This window comes from Tinamus guttatus, unplaced genomic scaffold (assembly GCF_059628265.1).
Source record: "Tinamus guttatus ecotype Peru unplaced genomic scaffold, ASM5962826v1 Tinamus_guttatus_pri_ptg000515l, whole genome shotgun sequence".
In the NCBI taxonomy this organism is placed as follows: Eukaryota; Metazoa; Chordata; class Aves; order Tinamiformes; family Tinamidae; genus Tinamus; species Tinamus guttatus.
Window position 1 is genome coordinate 477,401 of NW_028289049.1, and position 18,904 is coordinate 496,304.

The following is an 18,904-nucleotide window of genomic DNA, read 5'->3' on the forward strand; positions in this document are numbered from 1 at the left end:
ATGTGGTTTGAAAAGACATTTTCTGGGAGCTGTAAAGTGAGATTTTGGTGTTAGCCTCCAGATCCTGCTAGCCAGACAGCCCTCACACTCCAAATGGGAAGCTGTGCTTCTGTCCTATCTCCAGAAAAGGCTGTTCTGACCAAGCTGGACTGGGCTGTGCTTTTTATCAGCATTCTCTGCTGTTTAACGACGCAGGATGGTTGGGTCAGTGATCGTATGGTGCAAACGGCCCCGGGCTCCCTGCCCCTGGGGGTGGTCTCATCCTCTCAGGTAATGCTTCAAGGTTCAGCATTATTTCACTGCATTTCGCATATGTGCATCAAATTCTTCTTATTACCAGTTACACCATGGGATCCCAGATGGTCCACTTTTAGACTGTAATATTTTTCTTTGCTTGGAAAATATTCTGCTTTTCTATATAAGTATCACTTGACTCACCTCCATGCACACAGGCTGACTTTCAACAGATGGTTCATGAGACAAATGTATGTAAGTAGACTACATAGTGCACAAAACAAGGGAAGAAAAACACTTTTAAACCTCTCTGCTCTCCCAGCTTAGCTTCCCATGTTGGCTAAAGTCTTTCTCAAGTCGCTGAAGTTTTGCAAACACAAAATTGACCCTTTTTAATTGGTCACAGCTGACTGCTCGCATTCGTTTGAAATCTTTGCAGCAAAAATCAGAATGGGGCCTTACATTTAGCTACTCCTATTGTAGTAATTAAGGAGGTGATCATGTGAGGTGCTGTGTAGTTTCAATCCTCACTGAAGCCAACGGGAGGGAAAACAGGCCTGACTCTGCAGATGACATCTAAGATCACACACGGCTTGGCCCCGTGTACAAATCCCCAAAAGCAAAGCTCGGGCTCTCCAAAACCAGCAGCTCTTGGACCCTCTCACTGCAGTGCGACACGCAGGCTGGTGCCTCTGTCATGAGAAGGGTAGTGAAGATCTGTGCAAAAATCACAAACCAATGCAAGGCCACTGATACAATTTCTCCTTTATTCATTAAAAAAAATCTAAGTAGAGGCCACATCTCAGCAAACAAGGATTAGCCATATATATTCTTTTACCCAGTATGATCACCTCTTTTAAAGGATAATGGAACCATTAATTCAAAATAAAGGCTTGAGCCAACCCAAGGAAAGCTTGAAAAGAACAAAGAAAGCCATATTTCATATTCACGAGAGTCTTTAAGATTATCTTCTTTTAAAGTAGTAGCTCTTTTTCATTTTCTCTAATGTTTTGGTAATATTTCTGCTATGCATATGTTATATCACTCATCAGCTAACCTGGACAGCTTTAAATAAATGTGATAGCATATATCCAAAACGCTTTTTGCTGTACTTTAGTTGACCTTTAGAAATTCAAATCATATAAGCTATAAAATTATTCATAGAGTAATTCGCCTACATTTACATCCAGATTTTTAAAATACATGGCGTGTCCCCGGACACGTCCTGCCAGGAATCTTACAGGGAATGCCAAGCGAGTGACCCTGGCCTCCAGCACACACTGGAAATGAACTGCAAGGAAATTTGTTTCACAGGTAGAACCCCAGCTCTCCTTCAATGCCAGCACATTCTCTTTCATCTTCAAAACTCACTTCACGAAATATGTATTTTTTTAAGCTAAGTCAACTCCTGCATAGCCTTGGCTTGTTTCCTCTCGCTAACTTTGACAAGGTGCTCCACACTATCCGTTTGCCAGCTATTAAATGCCTGATGTTTGGCTGATGGACAAGTAGATAGCTCAGAACGGAGCAGAGCTTTGCACAGGCTGCCCTTGTTCCAGGCTCTCTGAGCCAAAAGAGCAAGGGACAAAACCCCAAAAACCTCCTCTGGCCTCGGGCTCCTCTTCCCTCCGCGGCAGCAAGGGAAACCTCCAAACCAGGAGGCTGCTTGTGAGCAGAAGGATTTTGGCTGTTGGAAGAAAGTGCTCTGCTCAGCTTAGCCTTAACAGTGGAAGTGTCTGATAAACTGAGAGCAGAGGAACAACTGCTGCTATTTAATCTCACGAGCAGATTTTAAGTTGGCCTTGTGAACTGTAAAACCGTGGAACATTAAACACAGCATCTTGCTCCTGTCAGACCTAAACTTTGTGCTGGTTTTTGGTTTGGCCTAGAAGGTTACCCGAGTTGCAGCAGGACACACACTCACTGCTGCTCTCCTCCTGTTGGAAAGTCTGGCTCCTGGTCCAGGAAGATTCTGCAAAGCACGCTCTTCCGTTTCCAAAGAAAACCCAAGCCTTTCCAGTTTTGACTTTCATGTCCTCGAATCCCTTGCAGTTCTTTGTCTGTCTTTGAGCGTCCTCTCCAGCGAGAACGCTGCAGGAAACCTGTCTATCCACCCTCCACTCCAGCCGAAAAGCAGCCCATGCAGAAACACTCCAGAGGCTTCCAACTGACCAGTTTGAAGGGATTAGCAGGAGAAATAGGGTCATTAGTCAATCAAACATCACGGAGGGCATGTCAAATGCTTGTGTAAATGAGGGCAGTGCTATAAAAGAAAAAAAAAAACAATAATGTTCCCTGGAGCAGCGACAAAGGCCTTTCAGCTGCCTCTGCAAAAGCAGCCGCTAATAGCGGCCCCGCTCACGTAGAGCTGACCTGTCCTTTGTGCAAAGCTAAAGAAGATTCTGCCTGGGCGGCTGTTCCAAACATGGCCAGGCTAATTAAGAAGGGCCCCGTCCCTGCGGCACGGTGAGATCCCACGTAAGGGTCCGAGAGCTGCTGGAGGAGCCAGGCAGCAGCGAGGCCGCGAGCGAGAGCAGCACGGCACGGTCCCGCCGTCCGGCTATAAATCGGCCTGTGTATAAATTGGAATGTGCTATAAATCCCAGAGTGGCCGAGGCTTGTGAGACAGCGGCCCGGGAAGACCAACCACCCTTGAGCCCCCCGGGTGCCTCTGGCTCAGGAGGCCGCGGTGCCCACGGCGTACGTGACCCTGCGCTGGAGTTTTAGCGTCCTCCTTTAAACCGGAGCGAGTTAAGGAGCCTAAGGCCTGTGATCAGGTCACTCTGTGCAGAGATGCTACCCCTTCCTTCGGCCAAACCCTTTCAAGCTGCTAGCATCTCTCATATTCCCACTTGTCCTTTTCAAAGAAACCACAGAGGAGACCTCTCTGTATTGATTACCTTACGTTTTCCGCTCCGTTACCAGAAGACAAGGGAAACAATAGGAGTCGTAAACAAATCGGCATTTCCCGTTCAGGTCTGAGTTTTCAAAGGTCCATCCACTTCCTCCCAGCCCTTGAAGCAACCAGATATTCAGGTCTAGATGGCTTTGCTGGGAGCAGCGGGATGACTGCGCCTTTGCAATGTTTATAAACAGCAGGGCTAGGGAAGTGTTACCTTGTAGAACGGGGTGTCACGAGGTTCTCTTGCCACGGGCTTAAAACATAAGTGACTTCATTAAAACAATTTGAGGATGCAAAGGAAATTCCAGTCCTTAGGAACTCAAGTGAAAAGTGCCATAACCAACTCAACTGTGAAATGGTAGAAAAATCTTGGGCTTTTCAATCAGTTTTGCACTTCAAAAAGGTTCAAGCACTTTTATCCTTTACATGCTAAGGCAAATCGTGACTCTCAGGTCGATCCCACACCTTATTTTTAATCAGAGAGTATAATTTTCCACTTTCCCCTACAGTCACCTCTTATCAAGGTCTTCTGCACTAGAAGTTTCTCTTTACCTTGAAAATCTTAGTGCAACAGGAAAACTGAGACCAGCTCAGAAAGCTGTGATACTCACTAGTGATGTGCAGTTTACTTGCCCTGCTTCTCTTTTGATTCCCTCTCTCCACCAGCCCTGCAGAAGGGTATGAAGAGAGTGCCCCACGCTGAGAGCGCAGCTAACACAAGCTGCTATTGTCCTCCCTTTCTGGCTCATGCTGTTCCTGCAAAAAGCTTTGCAGGGAAGTAAAATAAAAGCTAATCTTCAGCCTTCCAAAGTCTGACCTTTTAAAACCAAAAGCATGGACTTTAGGTTCCTTGTTCGAGGGGGGTAACATCAGTGGCATTTACAAAAGTATTTTCTTCCTCTCCAAAATAAACCAGTCATTTCCCCTTTAAAAAAATATTTGGAGGACACAGAAATGTGCTCTTTGTTTTCAAATCTGCAACCAATTATAATTTGGGGAACCGCTAAATATTTCCAAATGTGAAAATGCTTTCACCACGCAGGTTCTGTACTGGAAGGCGCCATGCATTTATTTTATTAATTCTGTATGAGTGAAGCTATGACAAAAAAAAATGCAGTAGACAATTTAAGGACTGTTTATTTCCTAGAAAACTCTGTAATCCAGCCCTCACAGGAGCAAACACAAACCTAAGCAGTGAGAGCAGAAGTGTATAATCTCTGAGCATTTAGCTATCCCCATCCTTCTTGGGTCAAAGGACAAGGGTTAGGCAGTATTTTAATTAGTACACTTAAATTACAGATATCATCAAGTGGATAAATAATTTGGAAGCAAGTTACTATTCCAGTTTGACTGTTTTAGAAATGCAAAACAAATAAAGCAGCAAAACAAATGGAAAAAAAATGTGTTTCTAGACCTAACAGTGTCCTTTTTGTGTTAATCTAACCTAGAATTTTAACAGTTAACAGTAAATTATGCAGTTTTACGTGACTAATGGAAGTCAAATAACCATCATACCAAAAACAGTATCCCAGTACCCTCTATTAGGTATAAATTTAAATCCTGTTACCAAAGTGTAAGGTACGAATATAGCCTGAAGTCAAGAGTATCAAGGACTTTTTGATTAATGTACAGTTTGTTTCCGGCAGAGAGAAACCCTCCTTAAAGGGATTATGTGAATGAGACTTAAGGGCCTTTTAAGCACTTCTAAATTGACACTTGTAACAATAATTAAAGTTCCTTAAAACAGGTGTACCATGAAAAATGAGAAAGAACAGGTTGAGTCAGCATCTGAAACCTTGCTGAACAGAATATCAGATGATGGGCATGAGCTTCCTCGCAAGCCTCAGTGGTAAGAACTTGTACCTGCCCTCTTTAAACGCTTTATTTGCAGCTGGCCATCTTCGTGTCTGCTGTTCGGATGTCTCCGAGGAGGGTGTCCATGGGTTTCAAGCACTGCAGAAGACGTTTCCCACGAGCTCCTGCTTATGGCTATTCCTACACCAGCGGCCTGTCTCTCCTAACTACATCAATCTGCTCTGAGCTCTTGAAGAGCAGCGAACTGCATATCTTTGAAGGAAGAAATATTTACCTAGCGGTAAAATACACACGTATATAACTTTCATATTATTTAATTTGCTATTATAAATAAGTACTGTCTAAAGCGAATGTGAGTAACTGTTGCTGCCTTGTACGTCTCAGGCTTTCCAGCCAAAAGAAGGAAGAATGGATGTTTCTCTTGCGAACAGCACAAGGCACATTTTCTTTCACTGTGCAGACGCAGAGTGCCAGTCCTGCTATGCACTATCACATTATGTTTGCTATCCATGATAACAATAACAAATCAGAACAGTTATGAAACAGAAGACCCTCAATAGCCTTGAAGCAATAATTTGAATATTGCACAAAAGTTAGTTAAATAATGCTGCACAGATCCAAATTAAAGCCTAACCAAAGACATAACTGATCTAGTTAGTCACAGCTTAACTGCTCTCCTTTCTGATGGTGGCAGCCCATTGCCATGCTCACTCAGGCCGAGATTCCCTTCCCAGGAAATGACCCGGGGTTTCTTTGTTTGACCCAGCTTTAATCAGCTTCCTTCTCCAATCTCAACAAATCCTTTCTGCTGATGGCAGGCAGGAATAAAGGCCATTGTACAGCATGGAGAATAGTGCTGCATTTCACAGCAAGTCATGCTAAGCACTTCCTTCCCAAACATTCAATTCCCAAAACATCACAAGCAGCGTCCAAAAAAGTATACAGCAGATTATTGGAGTTTTGCAGATAAGATAATGGCTAATAGGAAAAAAATATGTAGGGGAGCAAGCCTTAGTCTTTACCCCTTCCACTTGCGACTCGACGCTCGAGGAGGGCGTGAGGATCCTACTCACCGTACTCGCAGCGCGGTCCCTGGAAACCGGCGGGGCAGTGGCAGAGCTGGGAAGATCCTTCCACGCAGCTTCCCCCGTTGAAACAAACCCCGTCGCTGCAGGCAGCTGCAAGTTGGTGGGACAGAACAATCCGTGAGGCCTCGATCATGATGCAGGACCTGAGCACACAGGAGGAGCTGGCCCGAGCAGCAGCCACAGCCCAGCTCCCCAGCCCCGGCTAACGCCACAACATTTTCTAACTTGTTTATTTGGGCCCCGGGAGGGAAGTGCTGAGACATCTCCCCCGTGTTCCCCACGGCTCCCTGTGCTCTCCCAAAGCCCTGGCTCGCTGCTGGGCGCCTTGCAGCCAGCTGGCAACGGAGGGGGTTGAACCCGGGGGGCTCTTTGGGGAGCAAAGCGCGAGAGCCGCTTCCCGCGTCGGGACGACGCCGTCCTGGAGAGCCGCCCCCGCGGGCGCCGGGTCCCCTCCGCGGGCCTGAAACGGAGCTAAAGCGCAAGGGGCTTCAGTGACAGCCCCGCAGCTCTGTTCTCGCCAAGCCGAGTGTGAAATGGACACTGCGCCAGAGACGCTCAATTAGGCTTTGGAAATCCACCTTTGCTGTCATCTCAGTCAGCAAAAACTACACACAAAGTTACAGTTTTTGCACAGAAAAAAATAATATTTCGTACATTTTAAAAATATTTTATACTTCCCATTAGGAAATACTTATTGCAAAAAGGAGAAAAGTTTTCGATAAATTACAATATAATGGGTGTAGTACTTGGTCAAAATGCAGGAAGGCAGAACAAGTGCCTGTCTGCTGTGCCCACATAAAGATTTGGATGGTGACTTTTTTGCCTTGTTTCCCAGTCTGGCCAGAGCCATGCCAAGAGCTAGTTCCCCCTGCGTTTCTTGTTCTTGCATCTCCTCTTACCCTGTCCTTTTTCACTTTCATTAATCCAATTCTGTAGCAGTCCTGCTCGGCTGCAGGGCTGGGACGGGGCTGGCCAGGAGCAGCAATGCGCGATGATGTGTTACGGGTTATGCACCCCAGAAAGGAATTCATTGCGACTGCCAACTGTGTCACGGTCACCTGTGCTAGAGGCCCTGCTGTCCTATTGATCCAGTTTATGGATCCAGAGGCTATAATTATTTCAAGTAGCTGAAATTACAAAAGGCAGACCTGGCAAGGCAACACCAGCTGGCTCAGAAAGACATAGTTACTAGAAAGAGCAAAGAATGCAAGTGACCCAGACAAACATTTGTGGCTTAATGAAAGCCAAGTGCAGCTTACACTGAGATTTAGTGCGGATTATGTTCCGGCTAATACAACTGCTGTCCTGCACAGTCGCTGGCTGCAGCTTCTTGCCAACAGAAGTGAACCACCAAACACATACTGCACCCTTTGGAAGGTGCAAAGCCTTCTCCACCAGAGTAAAGCTAAGATTTCTCTTTGGCTTTAGTGGAAACAAAAGCCCACCATTAAATAGGAAATCTACGATTAAATATCATTTACATTAAATTAACATAGCATCGAATTAACAGTAGTAACAAAGGAAAAAAAAATAGGCAGTCTCGTGATTGTTCTGTTCATTTTGTGCCATCATAACTGGGAAGGAAAGGCACCCTGTAGGGCTTCAAAAATGCTCCAAAATACTTGGCACAAATACTTACAGCATACCCCAAAACTTGGGCTGTGCAGGCAGAAAAGAATCACAGACGGCAAGAACACAAGCAACGATTCGCACTTTTGGGGGTGAATTGTCGGGACAGGATGAATTTACAATCTTACCAATGCATTTACAAAGATAACTTGAATGTTGGACTTTAAAGACATACTTGCAAAATCAGAGGGAAAAGAGGAGGTTACTAATTGCACAAGAGGAATCTGACACAAGTCAGAGCAGGCAGGTTTCAGCCTGCCATGCCTGAAAACATTCTTCCTTCCCAATTACAGGTCTCCTAACATTTGTGCAGCACTTAGGGGTCACATTTTGATGGTAAAGATGTCCTGCGTTACTCATCTTCAACACACCACAGAAAAAGATCCAAAATAACTGGCCGAGAGAGGCCTCTTGATCATTTTGATCGGATACTGTTGCGTTTCACAGTGTTGCATAAACCTATATTAGAGAAGTTGACCGGAATCCTCACTTCTACCTTTTTTTTGACGTGCACTGTTTACCTTTGTTTCTAGAAAGTCTTCTTTAAGACCTTCTAATGGGGTGAGATGATCAATTAAAAGTTCGAGCTTTCCTTACATGTCCAGTGCCATGCTGGGTAGTTATCAGAAGTAGTGTGGATCTCCACAGTTTGGGGATGATTTATTTCCTCTTTCATGGACTTCCCCCAGACTCAAAGGGCACAGGCAGATAACTGTGGAGATGCCAAATTTCTCCTGGAACTAATAATTAAGCTATAACTAGCAAGTCCGAAATTTAACTTTATGTGGGTCCAAGCCCCATCCTAACTGACATGTAAACTCTGCAGTTTGCACCTTCAATGCATTAGTGCTGAAATACTTAAGCCTCAGCGTTGGCTTTTAAGAACCTGAAGATATTTCAGATCCCCCCTCCAAAAAAGATTTTTTAGGAGAACAAAGGTAGCATTGAAGTTCAAATACGCGTCTACCCATACTAATGAAATGGTGATGAAATATGGTTCCAGAGAGCCAGTTATCTTCTGATCTGGTGTTTGAGTCACTTTCTGTAGTCACGTAACCTCGGGGCCCTGGGCGATCCTGGATCAGTCTCATGCCAGCCTGCCCATGCAATTCACCGGGACCAGGAGGTTTCCTCACACGCGTCGTGTTGAGCTGATTTGTGCACTGTAACACCCATTACTAGACAACCTTCCTAGGGCACAGGCCTATTCCCTCCCCTGGAGCAAGGCAGAAAGAGCCCAAGGCAACAAACGCTGTGCTGGGGCTTCCTATGCCCTTGGCTGCTCCAAGATGCCTTTCCTAAAGAACCGCAGGCTTGCATTTCTGCTGGATGACTGGCCCTGCAAGAAGGGATCTCTCTGCTTTCTTTCTTGCCTCAGTGCTACCGGACAGAATTGATCAAGTGCTCCAACGGCATAGTAACACCGCTTGTTTTTCCCCAAATCCTGCATCTCAATCACCAGCAGCCCCGCGGAGCTCAGCACGGAGCCGCGACGTCCTCTTTGCCAGCGGCGCTCGCCCTGCAGAGGCAGCTCCGCGAGCCCCAACTGCAGCAGGGGAAGATCAGGAGCAATGGATGGGCCACAGGTCGGGAGGGGGAAGATACGGCTGTTTCTGAAGGACTTGGACTAGTCAGGCTTCAGGCAGGCGCATACAGAGAGGAAATCATCATCCATTTCCCAGCCCCTGGGGCTTAGGGGGTCTGCAGATCTCAGCTCCCTGCTCTTTCTAAACCTTCCTGCAAACGAGCCTGCAACTCGGTACGACATAATTTAATGCACTGGAAATCTGGGAAAAGGATAACTACACTGCTCTGGGGATGGGCAAGACAGATAAACTACACAAAGTATCGTCATCATCATCTGTTTAAAATATCTGTAGAAAGGATTTACCAAGACAGAATTTTGAGGAAGTCGGAAAGAAGAAATTGAATTAAAAGGTAATGTGATGGAGAAAAGTACTTCTCCTACAATGTACAGGCAAAAACGGCCTCCCGAAGGAAAAGGCAGTGTAAGTTTAGCCAACATTTGGCTTGATCCCAGCCAAAGGCTCAGAACTGAGCTGACAAAACACCAGGCAAGAGGGGAAGGGCAGCCCGAGGGCGAGCGGAGCGGCGACGGAGCCCGCGGTGCCGCGCGGCCCGGCTGCGCACGCAGTCACACACCACAGCTGAGCAGACTTGGCAGCAAGAAACGCGCCTCGGCGCAGGGTAACTCACTCTGGAGCCTTTTAATAGGCCATTTGTGACTAATAAAAGTTTCTCTTTTAATGAGGTGATTAAAACTCAGACGCTTTCTACTTGGCCTTCAGGAGCGCTCGGGGAGGGCTCATCCTGCCGCAGACTCTGATACTTCCTCCCACCGCCTCGCTGCACAAATGCCTGCTCTCCCTCTTCACCTGGCACCAGGCCCGCGTTTCAGGAAACACCTGTACTAAAAACAGAGCAAAGCGACTAGGGCTGCCTAAAAACTGGAGACACCAACAGCCAGGCAGGGTGACCACGGTTTTAGACCAGCAACTCAAGCCCAGCTCCTCCAGCAGCTCGTGGCGGGTGTCTGAACGGCAAAGTGCTCCGGAGCCCAAGGACCAGGCGGCTGGAAGGAGCTGGAAGGAGCTGGAAGGACAGTGACAGCGTCCGCCATGGCTGCGGGACGCTCGGCGCGGGCTCTGCAGGCCGCCTGCGCGCCGAGGCCTCGCGCTCACCCGAGCGGGTTCGTCCAAAACCGACTCCGACGCTTCCACCCTCCCCTGCAGCAGCGACGTGGTCTCTCCTGCACTGCAGCCCCAGCTCCAGCCCTCCTGTCTGTTTCACCCTCGCCAGGTCACGCTCGTGCCTTTTGCAGACGCGGAACCCAGGCCAGTTGGCAGTAGCGCTTCGTGCACCGCTCTCCGATGACACCGCATCCACAGCAAGATCAGCACGTTCTGGATCAGCTAACAAGGGCGTCTTCTTTAGCCTCTTCCATCGCTGTTGCCACCTGCAGTGACCTCCTGCCTCACGTTCTCCTGTGCAGGGGGCAGGAGGTGGCACAAGAGCCCCGGGCATCGTCTGCCACTCAGCTCCAGCCACTCTGTGCAACGGAGCTTCAGCTTCCAGCACTTGGTGGGACTCGACTTTTCAACATCTTGAGTTAAAAGCAGAGATCGTGCACATAACCAGACATGCAGGCCCCTCATCCTAATCATCAAGAGCTTTGGCTGTGTTATTCAATCCATGGGGAACTTACATGGCATCTCAGATGCCACTTGCAACCGAGAAGCTTAGCCGGAAAATCAGTCTTATCAGTAATCAGAGAGGAAGGGAACCTGACGCCAATCTAGAAACGCAACGGGTGCCTCGACTCCAGCCACCTTCCTGCCCGCCCTGGGCCGGGCGGATGGACGCTCCAGGAGGAAGGTACGTGGTGACACGGCCACGGGCTGATGAGACGCGACAAGGAGCCGGCACCTCGCAACGGCACCGCCGACGCCACGGTTATAAGGTGTGATCCGACAGCTCCAGGGGATGTTATGAGCAAGCACAGCTGTCAGCGTCAAACAGCAATGCAGGAGAACAACAAAGAAGCCAAATGTGCTTGGAGATCTGCACACATCTCCTTGGAGCCATTTGTGTCTAGACCTCTTGGCTTCAGTGACATTTTACAGGGTGTTCCTGTCAATTTTTCCCTCTCTCTCCGAGTTATTTGCTCCCAGCAGAGCCCTCATGCTCTGCAGATTCAGAGAGTCCTGACTCCACAGTCGGCAATAACCCATTTCTCACCTGTGAGCGCAGGCTGGGAGAGGCACCAGCACCCGGAGCGGGGCCTGCGCGAGCGCGGCGGCGGCAGCGGGGCAGGCTCAGAGCCCGGCGGGCTCCATCCACCCCTGCCTGGGACCTGGGGTTTCACGGCACTATTTAACACATCCCATCAAATACCGTTTTTTTTTCCTCAAAAACTTCAGGCTGCACCACAATCTCACCTTAAAATCAGTGGTATTCAACCACGGCCACGGGTTTGAATGAAAGCAAAGCGCTGTACACCAGAAACACACAGTTCTCCTGGCAATCAGGTAATACAGGGGGTCAAACACTTACATTTTCAGGATCACACAAGTACAAAACAGACTTAAATGCAAAGAACTCATATAAATATGCCAGCATGTGAGCTCCAGCAAGGCGCTCGGAAAACCCGTGCACATTCTACACGTGAGCTGATGCCAGGTGTGATCAGGGCTGCTTTGACTCCCAAAACCGAAGCCTCCCTGCCATAAACACGAGCTCCACGTTATCAAGTCAGTGCTTTTGCATCCCCTTCCAGGCCCCAGACCCTAGCAGTGCTCTGGCAGCGCCTTGTCTTGATCTTTTCAAGTTAATGTCACTCTCCTTTTGCAGACAGCCAGGGCCAGTTGTCCCTAGGAGCTGGTACAAAGCAGATAAAAACACACAAGCTGCCTATCACAAGGAACATTATTTAAGATGCTTCAAGCACTAAGGTTAGCCAAACACAGAAGGACTTGGCTGAAGAGTTGCTAGGACTGGAGAGAGAACAACTCGTCAAGAGGCAGGAGCAGACTGCCAGTTAACCCGTGCTGTGCCAAGGCATCCTGCTGGCCTCTTTCACATTCATTTCTTTCCTGCTGAAGTTTTTTTTTAACTGATATCACTTACATTCTCACTTTGAAATAAAAAGTTTAGTGACTAGAAGCAGTGGGAAAGCAAGGACTTCGAAATCTGCTCTTCAGCTTATGTTGCAGCTGCAAAACATATACTTCTAGCTTTACTACTCTTGGGAATAATATGCAAAAAACATGTAAATAAGAAACACTTAAGTATGAGCAACAGGAAGGACATGCATTATAAGAAAGCAAGCAGCAATGGCTGGCGGGGCGCATCACCAACAAGTGGGAAATCAGTATAGACAATCAAATTCTTCTGTGCTTCTAGAAGCACAGAAATTCTTCAAATGCTTCCGGAAGCAGCAGCTCTCCTTGCAGGAGAGCTGGACCTCCTTCGGGCTGCCCCGCAGTGAGCAGAGCAGTGCAGGACATCGCGCAGCCTCTCTCTGATTAGGCTGATGGGTTAGGAACATGTTCCGAGCAGCTGCTCCATGTCCTTTCCCTGCTTCCTTCCTGGCTGCACTTATCCATTTCCCCTGCAGGAAGGCCCTTACAGGACTCACCTCTCTGAGTTCATCTGAGGCTATTACCTCTCACTGATACCGAAGCACCGGGCACCCACAGAGTCTCCTCTGACACAGTGGGGCTGCTCTCCTATATTGCAGGCTTTTGAATAGGAAGAATAACGATCGGCTTGCTGGGCACATCATGCTTTTTTTTTACCTTCACTTTAAGCATCTTAGCACAAGGAAGGTATAACCAGCCTTTTTAGAGAACAAAAGAAGAGGGGGAGAGAGAGGGAGAGATTTCCTTATATTGTAGATCAATTACAATCAAAATCATTTTTACAATGAAGCTGGCAACCGCTAGCTCTCCTTCCCTGATGGTGAGGCAGCAAGGACTCCAAACGCGTTACGGTTTGCATGCCTATTACCTGAAGAGAAAGCTACTTTGCTACAACGAGGGTGGGAGGCACCTCCAAATTCCAATTCAATACCATCCGATTGTGCCATTTTGTAAGCGGGCACAAAATTAACAGTCTATCCCAAGCAATGTATGCGATCCTGCCTTAAGAGTGTTGTTTATTTCTACAATAGGCTCCGATAAATCTGCGTGCTTCTCAGCACAGCTATGAAGTAGGTGGTTCTATGCCTGTTTTGTAGATAGTTACACTGGGCAAACACAAAGGAGCAGAAAACGCAGCCACAAAACCCAAAAGCTTCAAGTTGTGGGAATAAGTTCAAATCTTATTAGTGTCATCAGTTTGCTTTTTCCTCTGAGGCTGATGCTGCAACACACGGTTGTTTGAGTCCCATCCCGCCTGAACCCCAAACCCTTGTCTTTACACCAAAGGGAGAGCAGGCTGAAGGGAAAGACAGCACAGGCTCAAACAAACCTAAAAATAATAGAACTATTATCCGACCCAAGAGTCTTTCCAAAGGCTCGCATCTCTTCGAGAGTAAATTAAGGAATGAACTTGTCTCACATTCTCATAAAGGTGGAGAGCAGGGTAGTGAGGAAGCGTAGGCCATTAAGCGACCATACATTTCCAGCGAAAATTCACTGCCTTTTGGCGCACAATAGCTAAGCCCATTTTCCAACACTTTGAGTAATTCACATGTGCTCTAAAGCTGCATTAGTTAAAGGCCTCCTCTTCTAAGGAAGCTTTTACAAAAAGCTCTTAAGGGTGCCGAGTAAGAGCAGCTAGCAGGCAACCGAGCTATCACAGCACGTTCAGCCTCACAGACAGCAATTAATGCAGTGTGTAATGAAAGGCCCACGCAGGGCTCAGGGTTCGGCTTTCCAGAACTTTTGCCAGTGGGACCTTTTCAATCACAGGTTTGGACTTTATTTTAAACACCTAATAGTATTTGGCAAGTGGGTAAATGAATAATGCAACTCGGAGACCCCTTTCATGTCATACGGAGGAAGATCTACATGCAGGGAAAGTCACACGGGGCAGCTCATGGAGAGCCAGAGAAAAAGTTTTCTGTCACCCAGCTAAAAACAACCCAAACCCGAGCGTTCTCTTGGGAAACCGGCAGCCCGGGGGGTGCCAAGGACGGGATCCCTCGGAGGGAGCGACACTTACGGTGCAGACAGCCGGGCTCCGCGCCGCGCTGCGCCCACCCCGGGCAGCACCTGTACGCTCGCTGCGGCTGCACGGCGTACACCTGCCGGTAGGCCGTGTAGTACGCGGTCCTGCAAGGAGACAAAACACGGGGCAGTCAGCGCCTAGAATGAGCAAACGGGAAAGGACGGAAAATGTAACTCTGGCTACGGCGCACAGATAGCATGAGGAATTTAGGGTTTAAATGTGCTTGCTTTTTTTTTTTTCACCTCTTTTTTTTCACCTTTTTTTTTTTTCACCTAACAATGACTGCTGATCCTAACAAAACACTCCTTCCTTTACTGTAATTAGGAAAAGGGACACCAGTGTACCCAGCTTCTTAGAACATTCCCAGCTCTTCTTTCTCTTTCCACGTCATTTTATGGTCCTGAGCGATTGTTTTCCTCCTCTCCCCAACCACTCACAACGAAAGAAGCAAAGTGCATTTCAGCCATGCCCCACTGGCAGGAGCAGTGGTGCTAGGGGTCTGCATGGAGCAACCAGAACAGCCCCCAGCCCACCTTTCTTATGGATCGGGAAGAGGGAGCAGAGGCGCCTGCGCCCGCAGCCCCGCTACTCGCAGGTGGGAGCTGCGGGAGCCGCTCTGGAGATCTGATGTGTGTGAGACAAAATCAAAGGAGAGAGAAAACTTTTGAAGCTGGTTCTTGGACAGATACTTTGGCACAACATGAAACTACTCCTCCAGAGCAAATCCGACAAACAACAACAAATATTTGGCCAAGCAGACGTGTTGTGCATGCCCACTGAAAATATTTATCCTAACCCATTCCAGTTGCTTTGTCTGAATGTTTCTAAAAAAAATCCTATAATGGTGAACTATTAATTCCCCTGAAGGAAGCGTTCAGCTTTTCTTCTTTGTCAATCAGCCTATGGAAGTGCTGTTGAGAAACATGAAAGCAGATACCAACTTTTGTACAAGCTGTTAGCAAATTAAGAAGGAAATAATCGTGCTCCAGAAGCAGCTGAGAAAGCAATTTCCAGTCGCTCAGGCCCCAGAGCAGCTAACGACCAAGCTCAGATCCATCTGGATCCTCTTGGAATCGGAAGCTCTCAGCCAGCCCAGGGCTTGCAGCGTCGTTGCAAAGTACAGAAATATCAGTGCGTGGCTGGGGCAGTGCTAATGCAAACAGCATTCGCAGTAGAAGGGAACGCTGTTGACCCACACGGCAGGACAGCAGAAACGCCCCGAGGCTCCAGCACGCTTCCTTTTGCATCCAAAATCAGAGAAACTGTATGGCAACAGGCAGCACTTTTTTTCTGCCCTGAAGAAGCTCAGAAACGATGAGGAACATGTGTTGCATTGAAAGCTGTGGCCTAAGTAAAGCTAAATTCTGTTGTTACTTCGTTTAGCAGAGAAGCTGCACAACCAGTAGCAAAAACATAACTTTACCAGGAGCGACTAGGCCCAAGAGATGCTTCATTTGTCCAGTAAGAAGCAAATTTTGAGCCTCTGCTCTAGTCAGGCCCGTGTCCTGAGCTCCGTACGTGGTCGTGCATCAGCGGGACAGGAGAAGCAGCCCAGATCACACCGAGATGCACACAGCAGTGAGTGACACCAGCACCGTGTGACAGGCTTCACGTGCGCTTCTATGAAACGGCACCACCGCAGTCCCAGCCGCAGGTTTGATGAAACCAAGCGCCCTCGTTTTGGAGCACGCACACCCGCGCGTGCCCGGGGGCCCGAGCAACGAGGGCAGGATCCCGAGCGCGGCCCCGCGGAGACGGCTCCCGGCGGAAGCGCCCCGGGGAGGGGAAGCGGCGGGCGCTTTCCTGGCGACGCGCACGAGGCCGGAGGCGCCGCGGCCCGGGCTCCAGCTGGAGCGGCTCCAGCACGGGCTGCGCAGCGTCCCGTGAACGCCGTAGCTGTGCGCTCCAGTGCCTCCAACGCGCCGCGGAGCTTGGCACGAGATCCGCGGGCTAACGGATTCCACTAGCTGCAGGGGGACCTCCCCAAAGAGGAGATCTGGCACAAATCCGCCGAGGAGAGCTCTGCTAAAACAACCTTTACCACATTGGCCTCCTAGAATCGCACAGGCCCTCCCTGCAGGGCTCTCCTCCCGTCAGCAAGGACGGAGCTTTCGCACTAGACTATTCGGATACTCGCATACAATTGTCTGGCTCCTGTTCCTTGCTTTGCAACGTCGAAGCTTGCACTACACAGTGTAAAGGGACGTCTGTGACTGGGGAATTCCCAGCCTTTGAAGTGGAAGCAGACAAGGCACCTGTCATTTCGAAGCCTTCTCTTAAAACAGTCAAAAGACAGACTGTTTACTGCTTTATTACCACTACACAGATATCATCACCAAGATAATTACCAGCAATTACAGGGTAGGAGGAATTCCTAAACCCTGGACTTAAAAGCTGTCTTTAGTCCAAGATGCTTCCTGGAATCATTACTATTACTACTACTACTACTATTATTATTTTGCGAAGGCTCGTATCTGTTTAAGGAGGCAGGAGGAGCACACGGATTGTGCACACTGCAGTGTGGGCTCCAGGGCAGCTCAGCAAGGTTCACTCCTTGCAGTGCTGCACATAGTCACAGTCCTCCATCCACCACCTTCCCCGGCTTTGGCTCCCAGCTCGCGGTTCGGGCCTCTTGCTACACAAATGCTGCTATGATTAGCTGAACATCTGCACCCGTTTCCCACCTAGAGTCCATTTGAATTCATTTCTGACACACGTAGCTTTACTCCACGCTGCCCTTCCACGGCTCTGAGCTTGGTCCTGCCCGCGGTGTCAAAGGAAACCCCACGACCCGGCACCAAACAGGCGCCTGGCCCGTTCCCATCGCCGGTTCCATCGGAGCCTTCCCCAGCCGTGCTCGGGCTCGGGGATGATCGCTGCTGTGTGTCTGTGTTAACAAACTCCCCACCTCTGTGCCAACAGCAGCTGAAGACCACAGCTGAGCTGCTGACAGCATCCTGCACTCATCTCGCTTCATTCCAACAAACCTTACATTCAGGCTTCTCGGTGCTGGCTGGAAGAAAGCCCGACAGCGGGAGCATATATTATTTATTGATTCAGGGGATTAAAACCCAGAGGGGTCAATGTACCAAGCAGGCCAAACCACTCCACAATAAGGCAGAGAATTTTGCCCCAGGATGCAAAGACAAAGAGAAAATAACTTTCAGCCTCACCTTAGCTTACTGTAATGAAACCTAACTTTGTGTGTTTTTTTCATGCATATTTTTCTCTAGAATATTTTTTCCCCTTTAATATGAGTTTTACTGTTAACAATGCACAGTAGACCTCCTTGGACTGTGAGATTGCCTTGAGCCCCATAAAACTTTGGAATGACACTGGCCCGTCTCCGTTTTGAAGCGGGGACCTTTAAAGCTGCAGGAATAATGGCTGTGATGTGGTGGAGTAATTTCATTAACATGCCGTGATCACAGGAAACAGATGTCATACCTAGCCAGAGGAGTGGAAACAGCACACCGGAATGACAGAACCTCTGAACACAAACAATATATCTTCTGTTCAGGAAATGCTGATCAGCTTAAAGGGGCTCCGCAGAGAGCTCTTGGGAGTCGTGTCACGTCACACAGCCCAGGTAGGGCAGAGCCCCTTGAGCTGGACCTGCTTGGGGCTTACAGAATCTCCCAGATTCCCCTGGCGTTAGCCAAGAAAAACATCCAACTAACCAGCTCTGTTACCTGCAGCTCGTTCAGGGCTCTCTGCGCTCCGTGGTTTGGGGGCTCCGTTGCCCTCACGCCACGGCAGTGGAGCCTGGTGCGAATGCCCTCGCCCGCAAGGCGCTCGTCCATGCGGAGCCCTGGCGCATCCCGCGTGTGCCCAGATCTCCTGCTCACCAGCGCTGTGCAGAGGCTGCAGAGCCCTCGCGCAGGCTCCAGCGATGCCCGCTCGCTGCGCCGAGCTCCCTCTGCACCACGAGAGCGGGATTCCACCCCGCAGAGAGCCAGGCAGGTGCCCAGGAACACGTACCTCCATTCGTAGCCCGTGCACCACAGCTGCCCCGCACAGCCCGGCTTCCACACCTTGACCACGCGAGCGACGGCCCGGGCGCACGGCTGCCTGCGCCCCACGAGCGCCAGCTCCTGCTCCGCGCAGACGTTCGGCCTGGCACAGACAAACAGAACGTTATGGGAATCCGCCCCTGCGCAGGCCAGCGCAAGGCGCACGGCCCAGGCGGCCTGCAACGGCACCGGGCGCAGGTAACCTCGCATTGCTCATTGCAACGAGGAGCACAAACGAGCTTTTTCACCAAATATGACTCAGGAGTTCTTACCTTAGAATGAAGGAGGAAATATTTGTCCCTGAATAATGAGCGACAAGACATTGTTTGGGACTGTTTCTGCTCCTTCCAATTCTAAAAGGGCTTGTGAGTTTTTTTGCAAAAAACAAACAAACAAAAACTTTCTATAACAGAAGTATAAACTAAATAATTCAGACGTGGTGAAGAATAGAGATTGCAGCTGGCATCTTACTGCTGCACGACATTCAATTACACCGCTGTTACAGAAAGCCTGGAAATGCCTTTAGGATT

General features: G+C 48.8%; 1 protein-coding gene across 1 annotated transcript in view; it reads right to left on the bottom strand.

The window, feature by feature from the left end:
- Positions 1-18,904, bottom strand: part of MEGF6 (multiple EGF like domains 6) — a 65,396-nt gene that overhangs the window by 45,229 nt on the left and 1,263 nt on the right. Inside the window, exons 2-4 of the mRNA XM_088533731.1 lie at positions 18,343-18,477; positions 14,356-14,465; positions 6,025-6,129 (exon numbers count right to left, since the gene is read on the bottom strand). Of these exons, the coding sequence (XP_088389857.1) occupies positions 6,025-6,129; positions 14,356-14,465; positions 18,343-18,477 (350 nt within the window). The remainder of the gene's footprint in view (positions 1-6,024; positions 6,130-14,355; positions 14,466-18,342; positions 18,478-18,904) is intronic.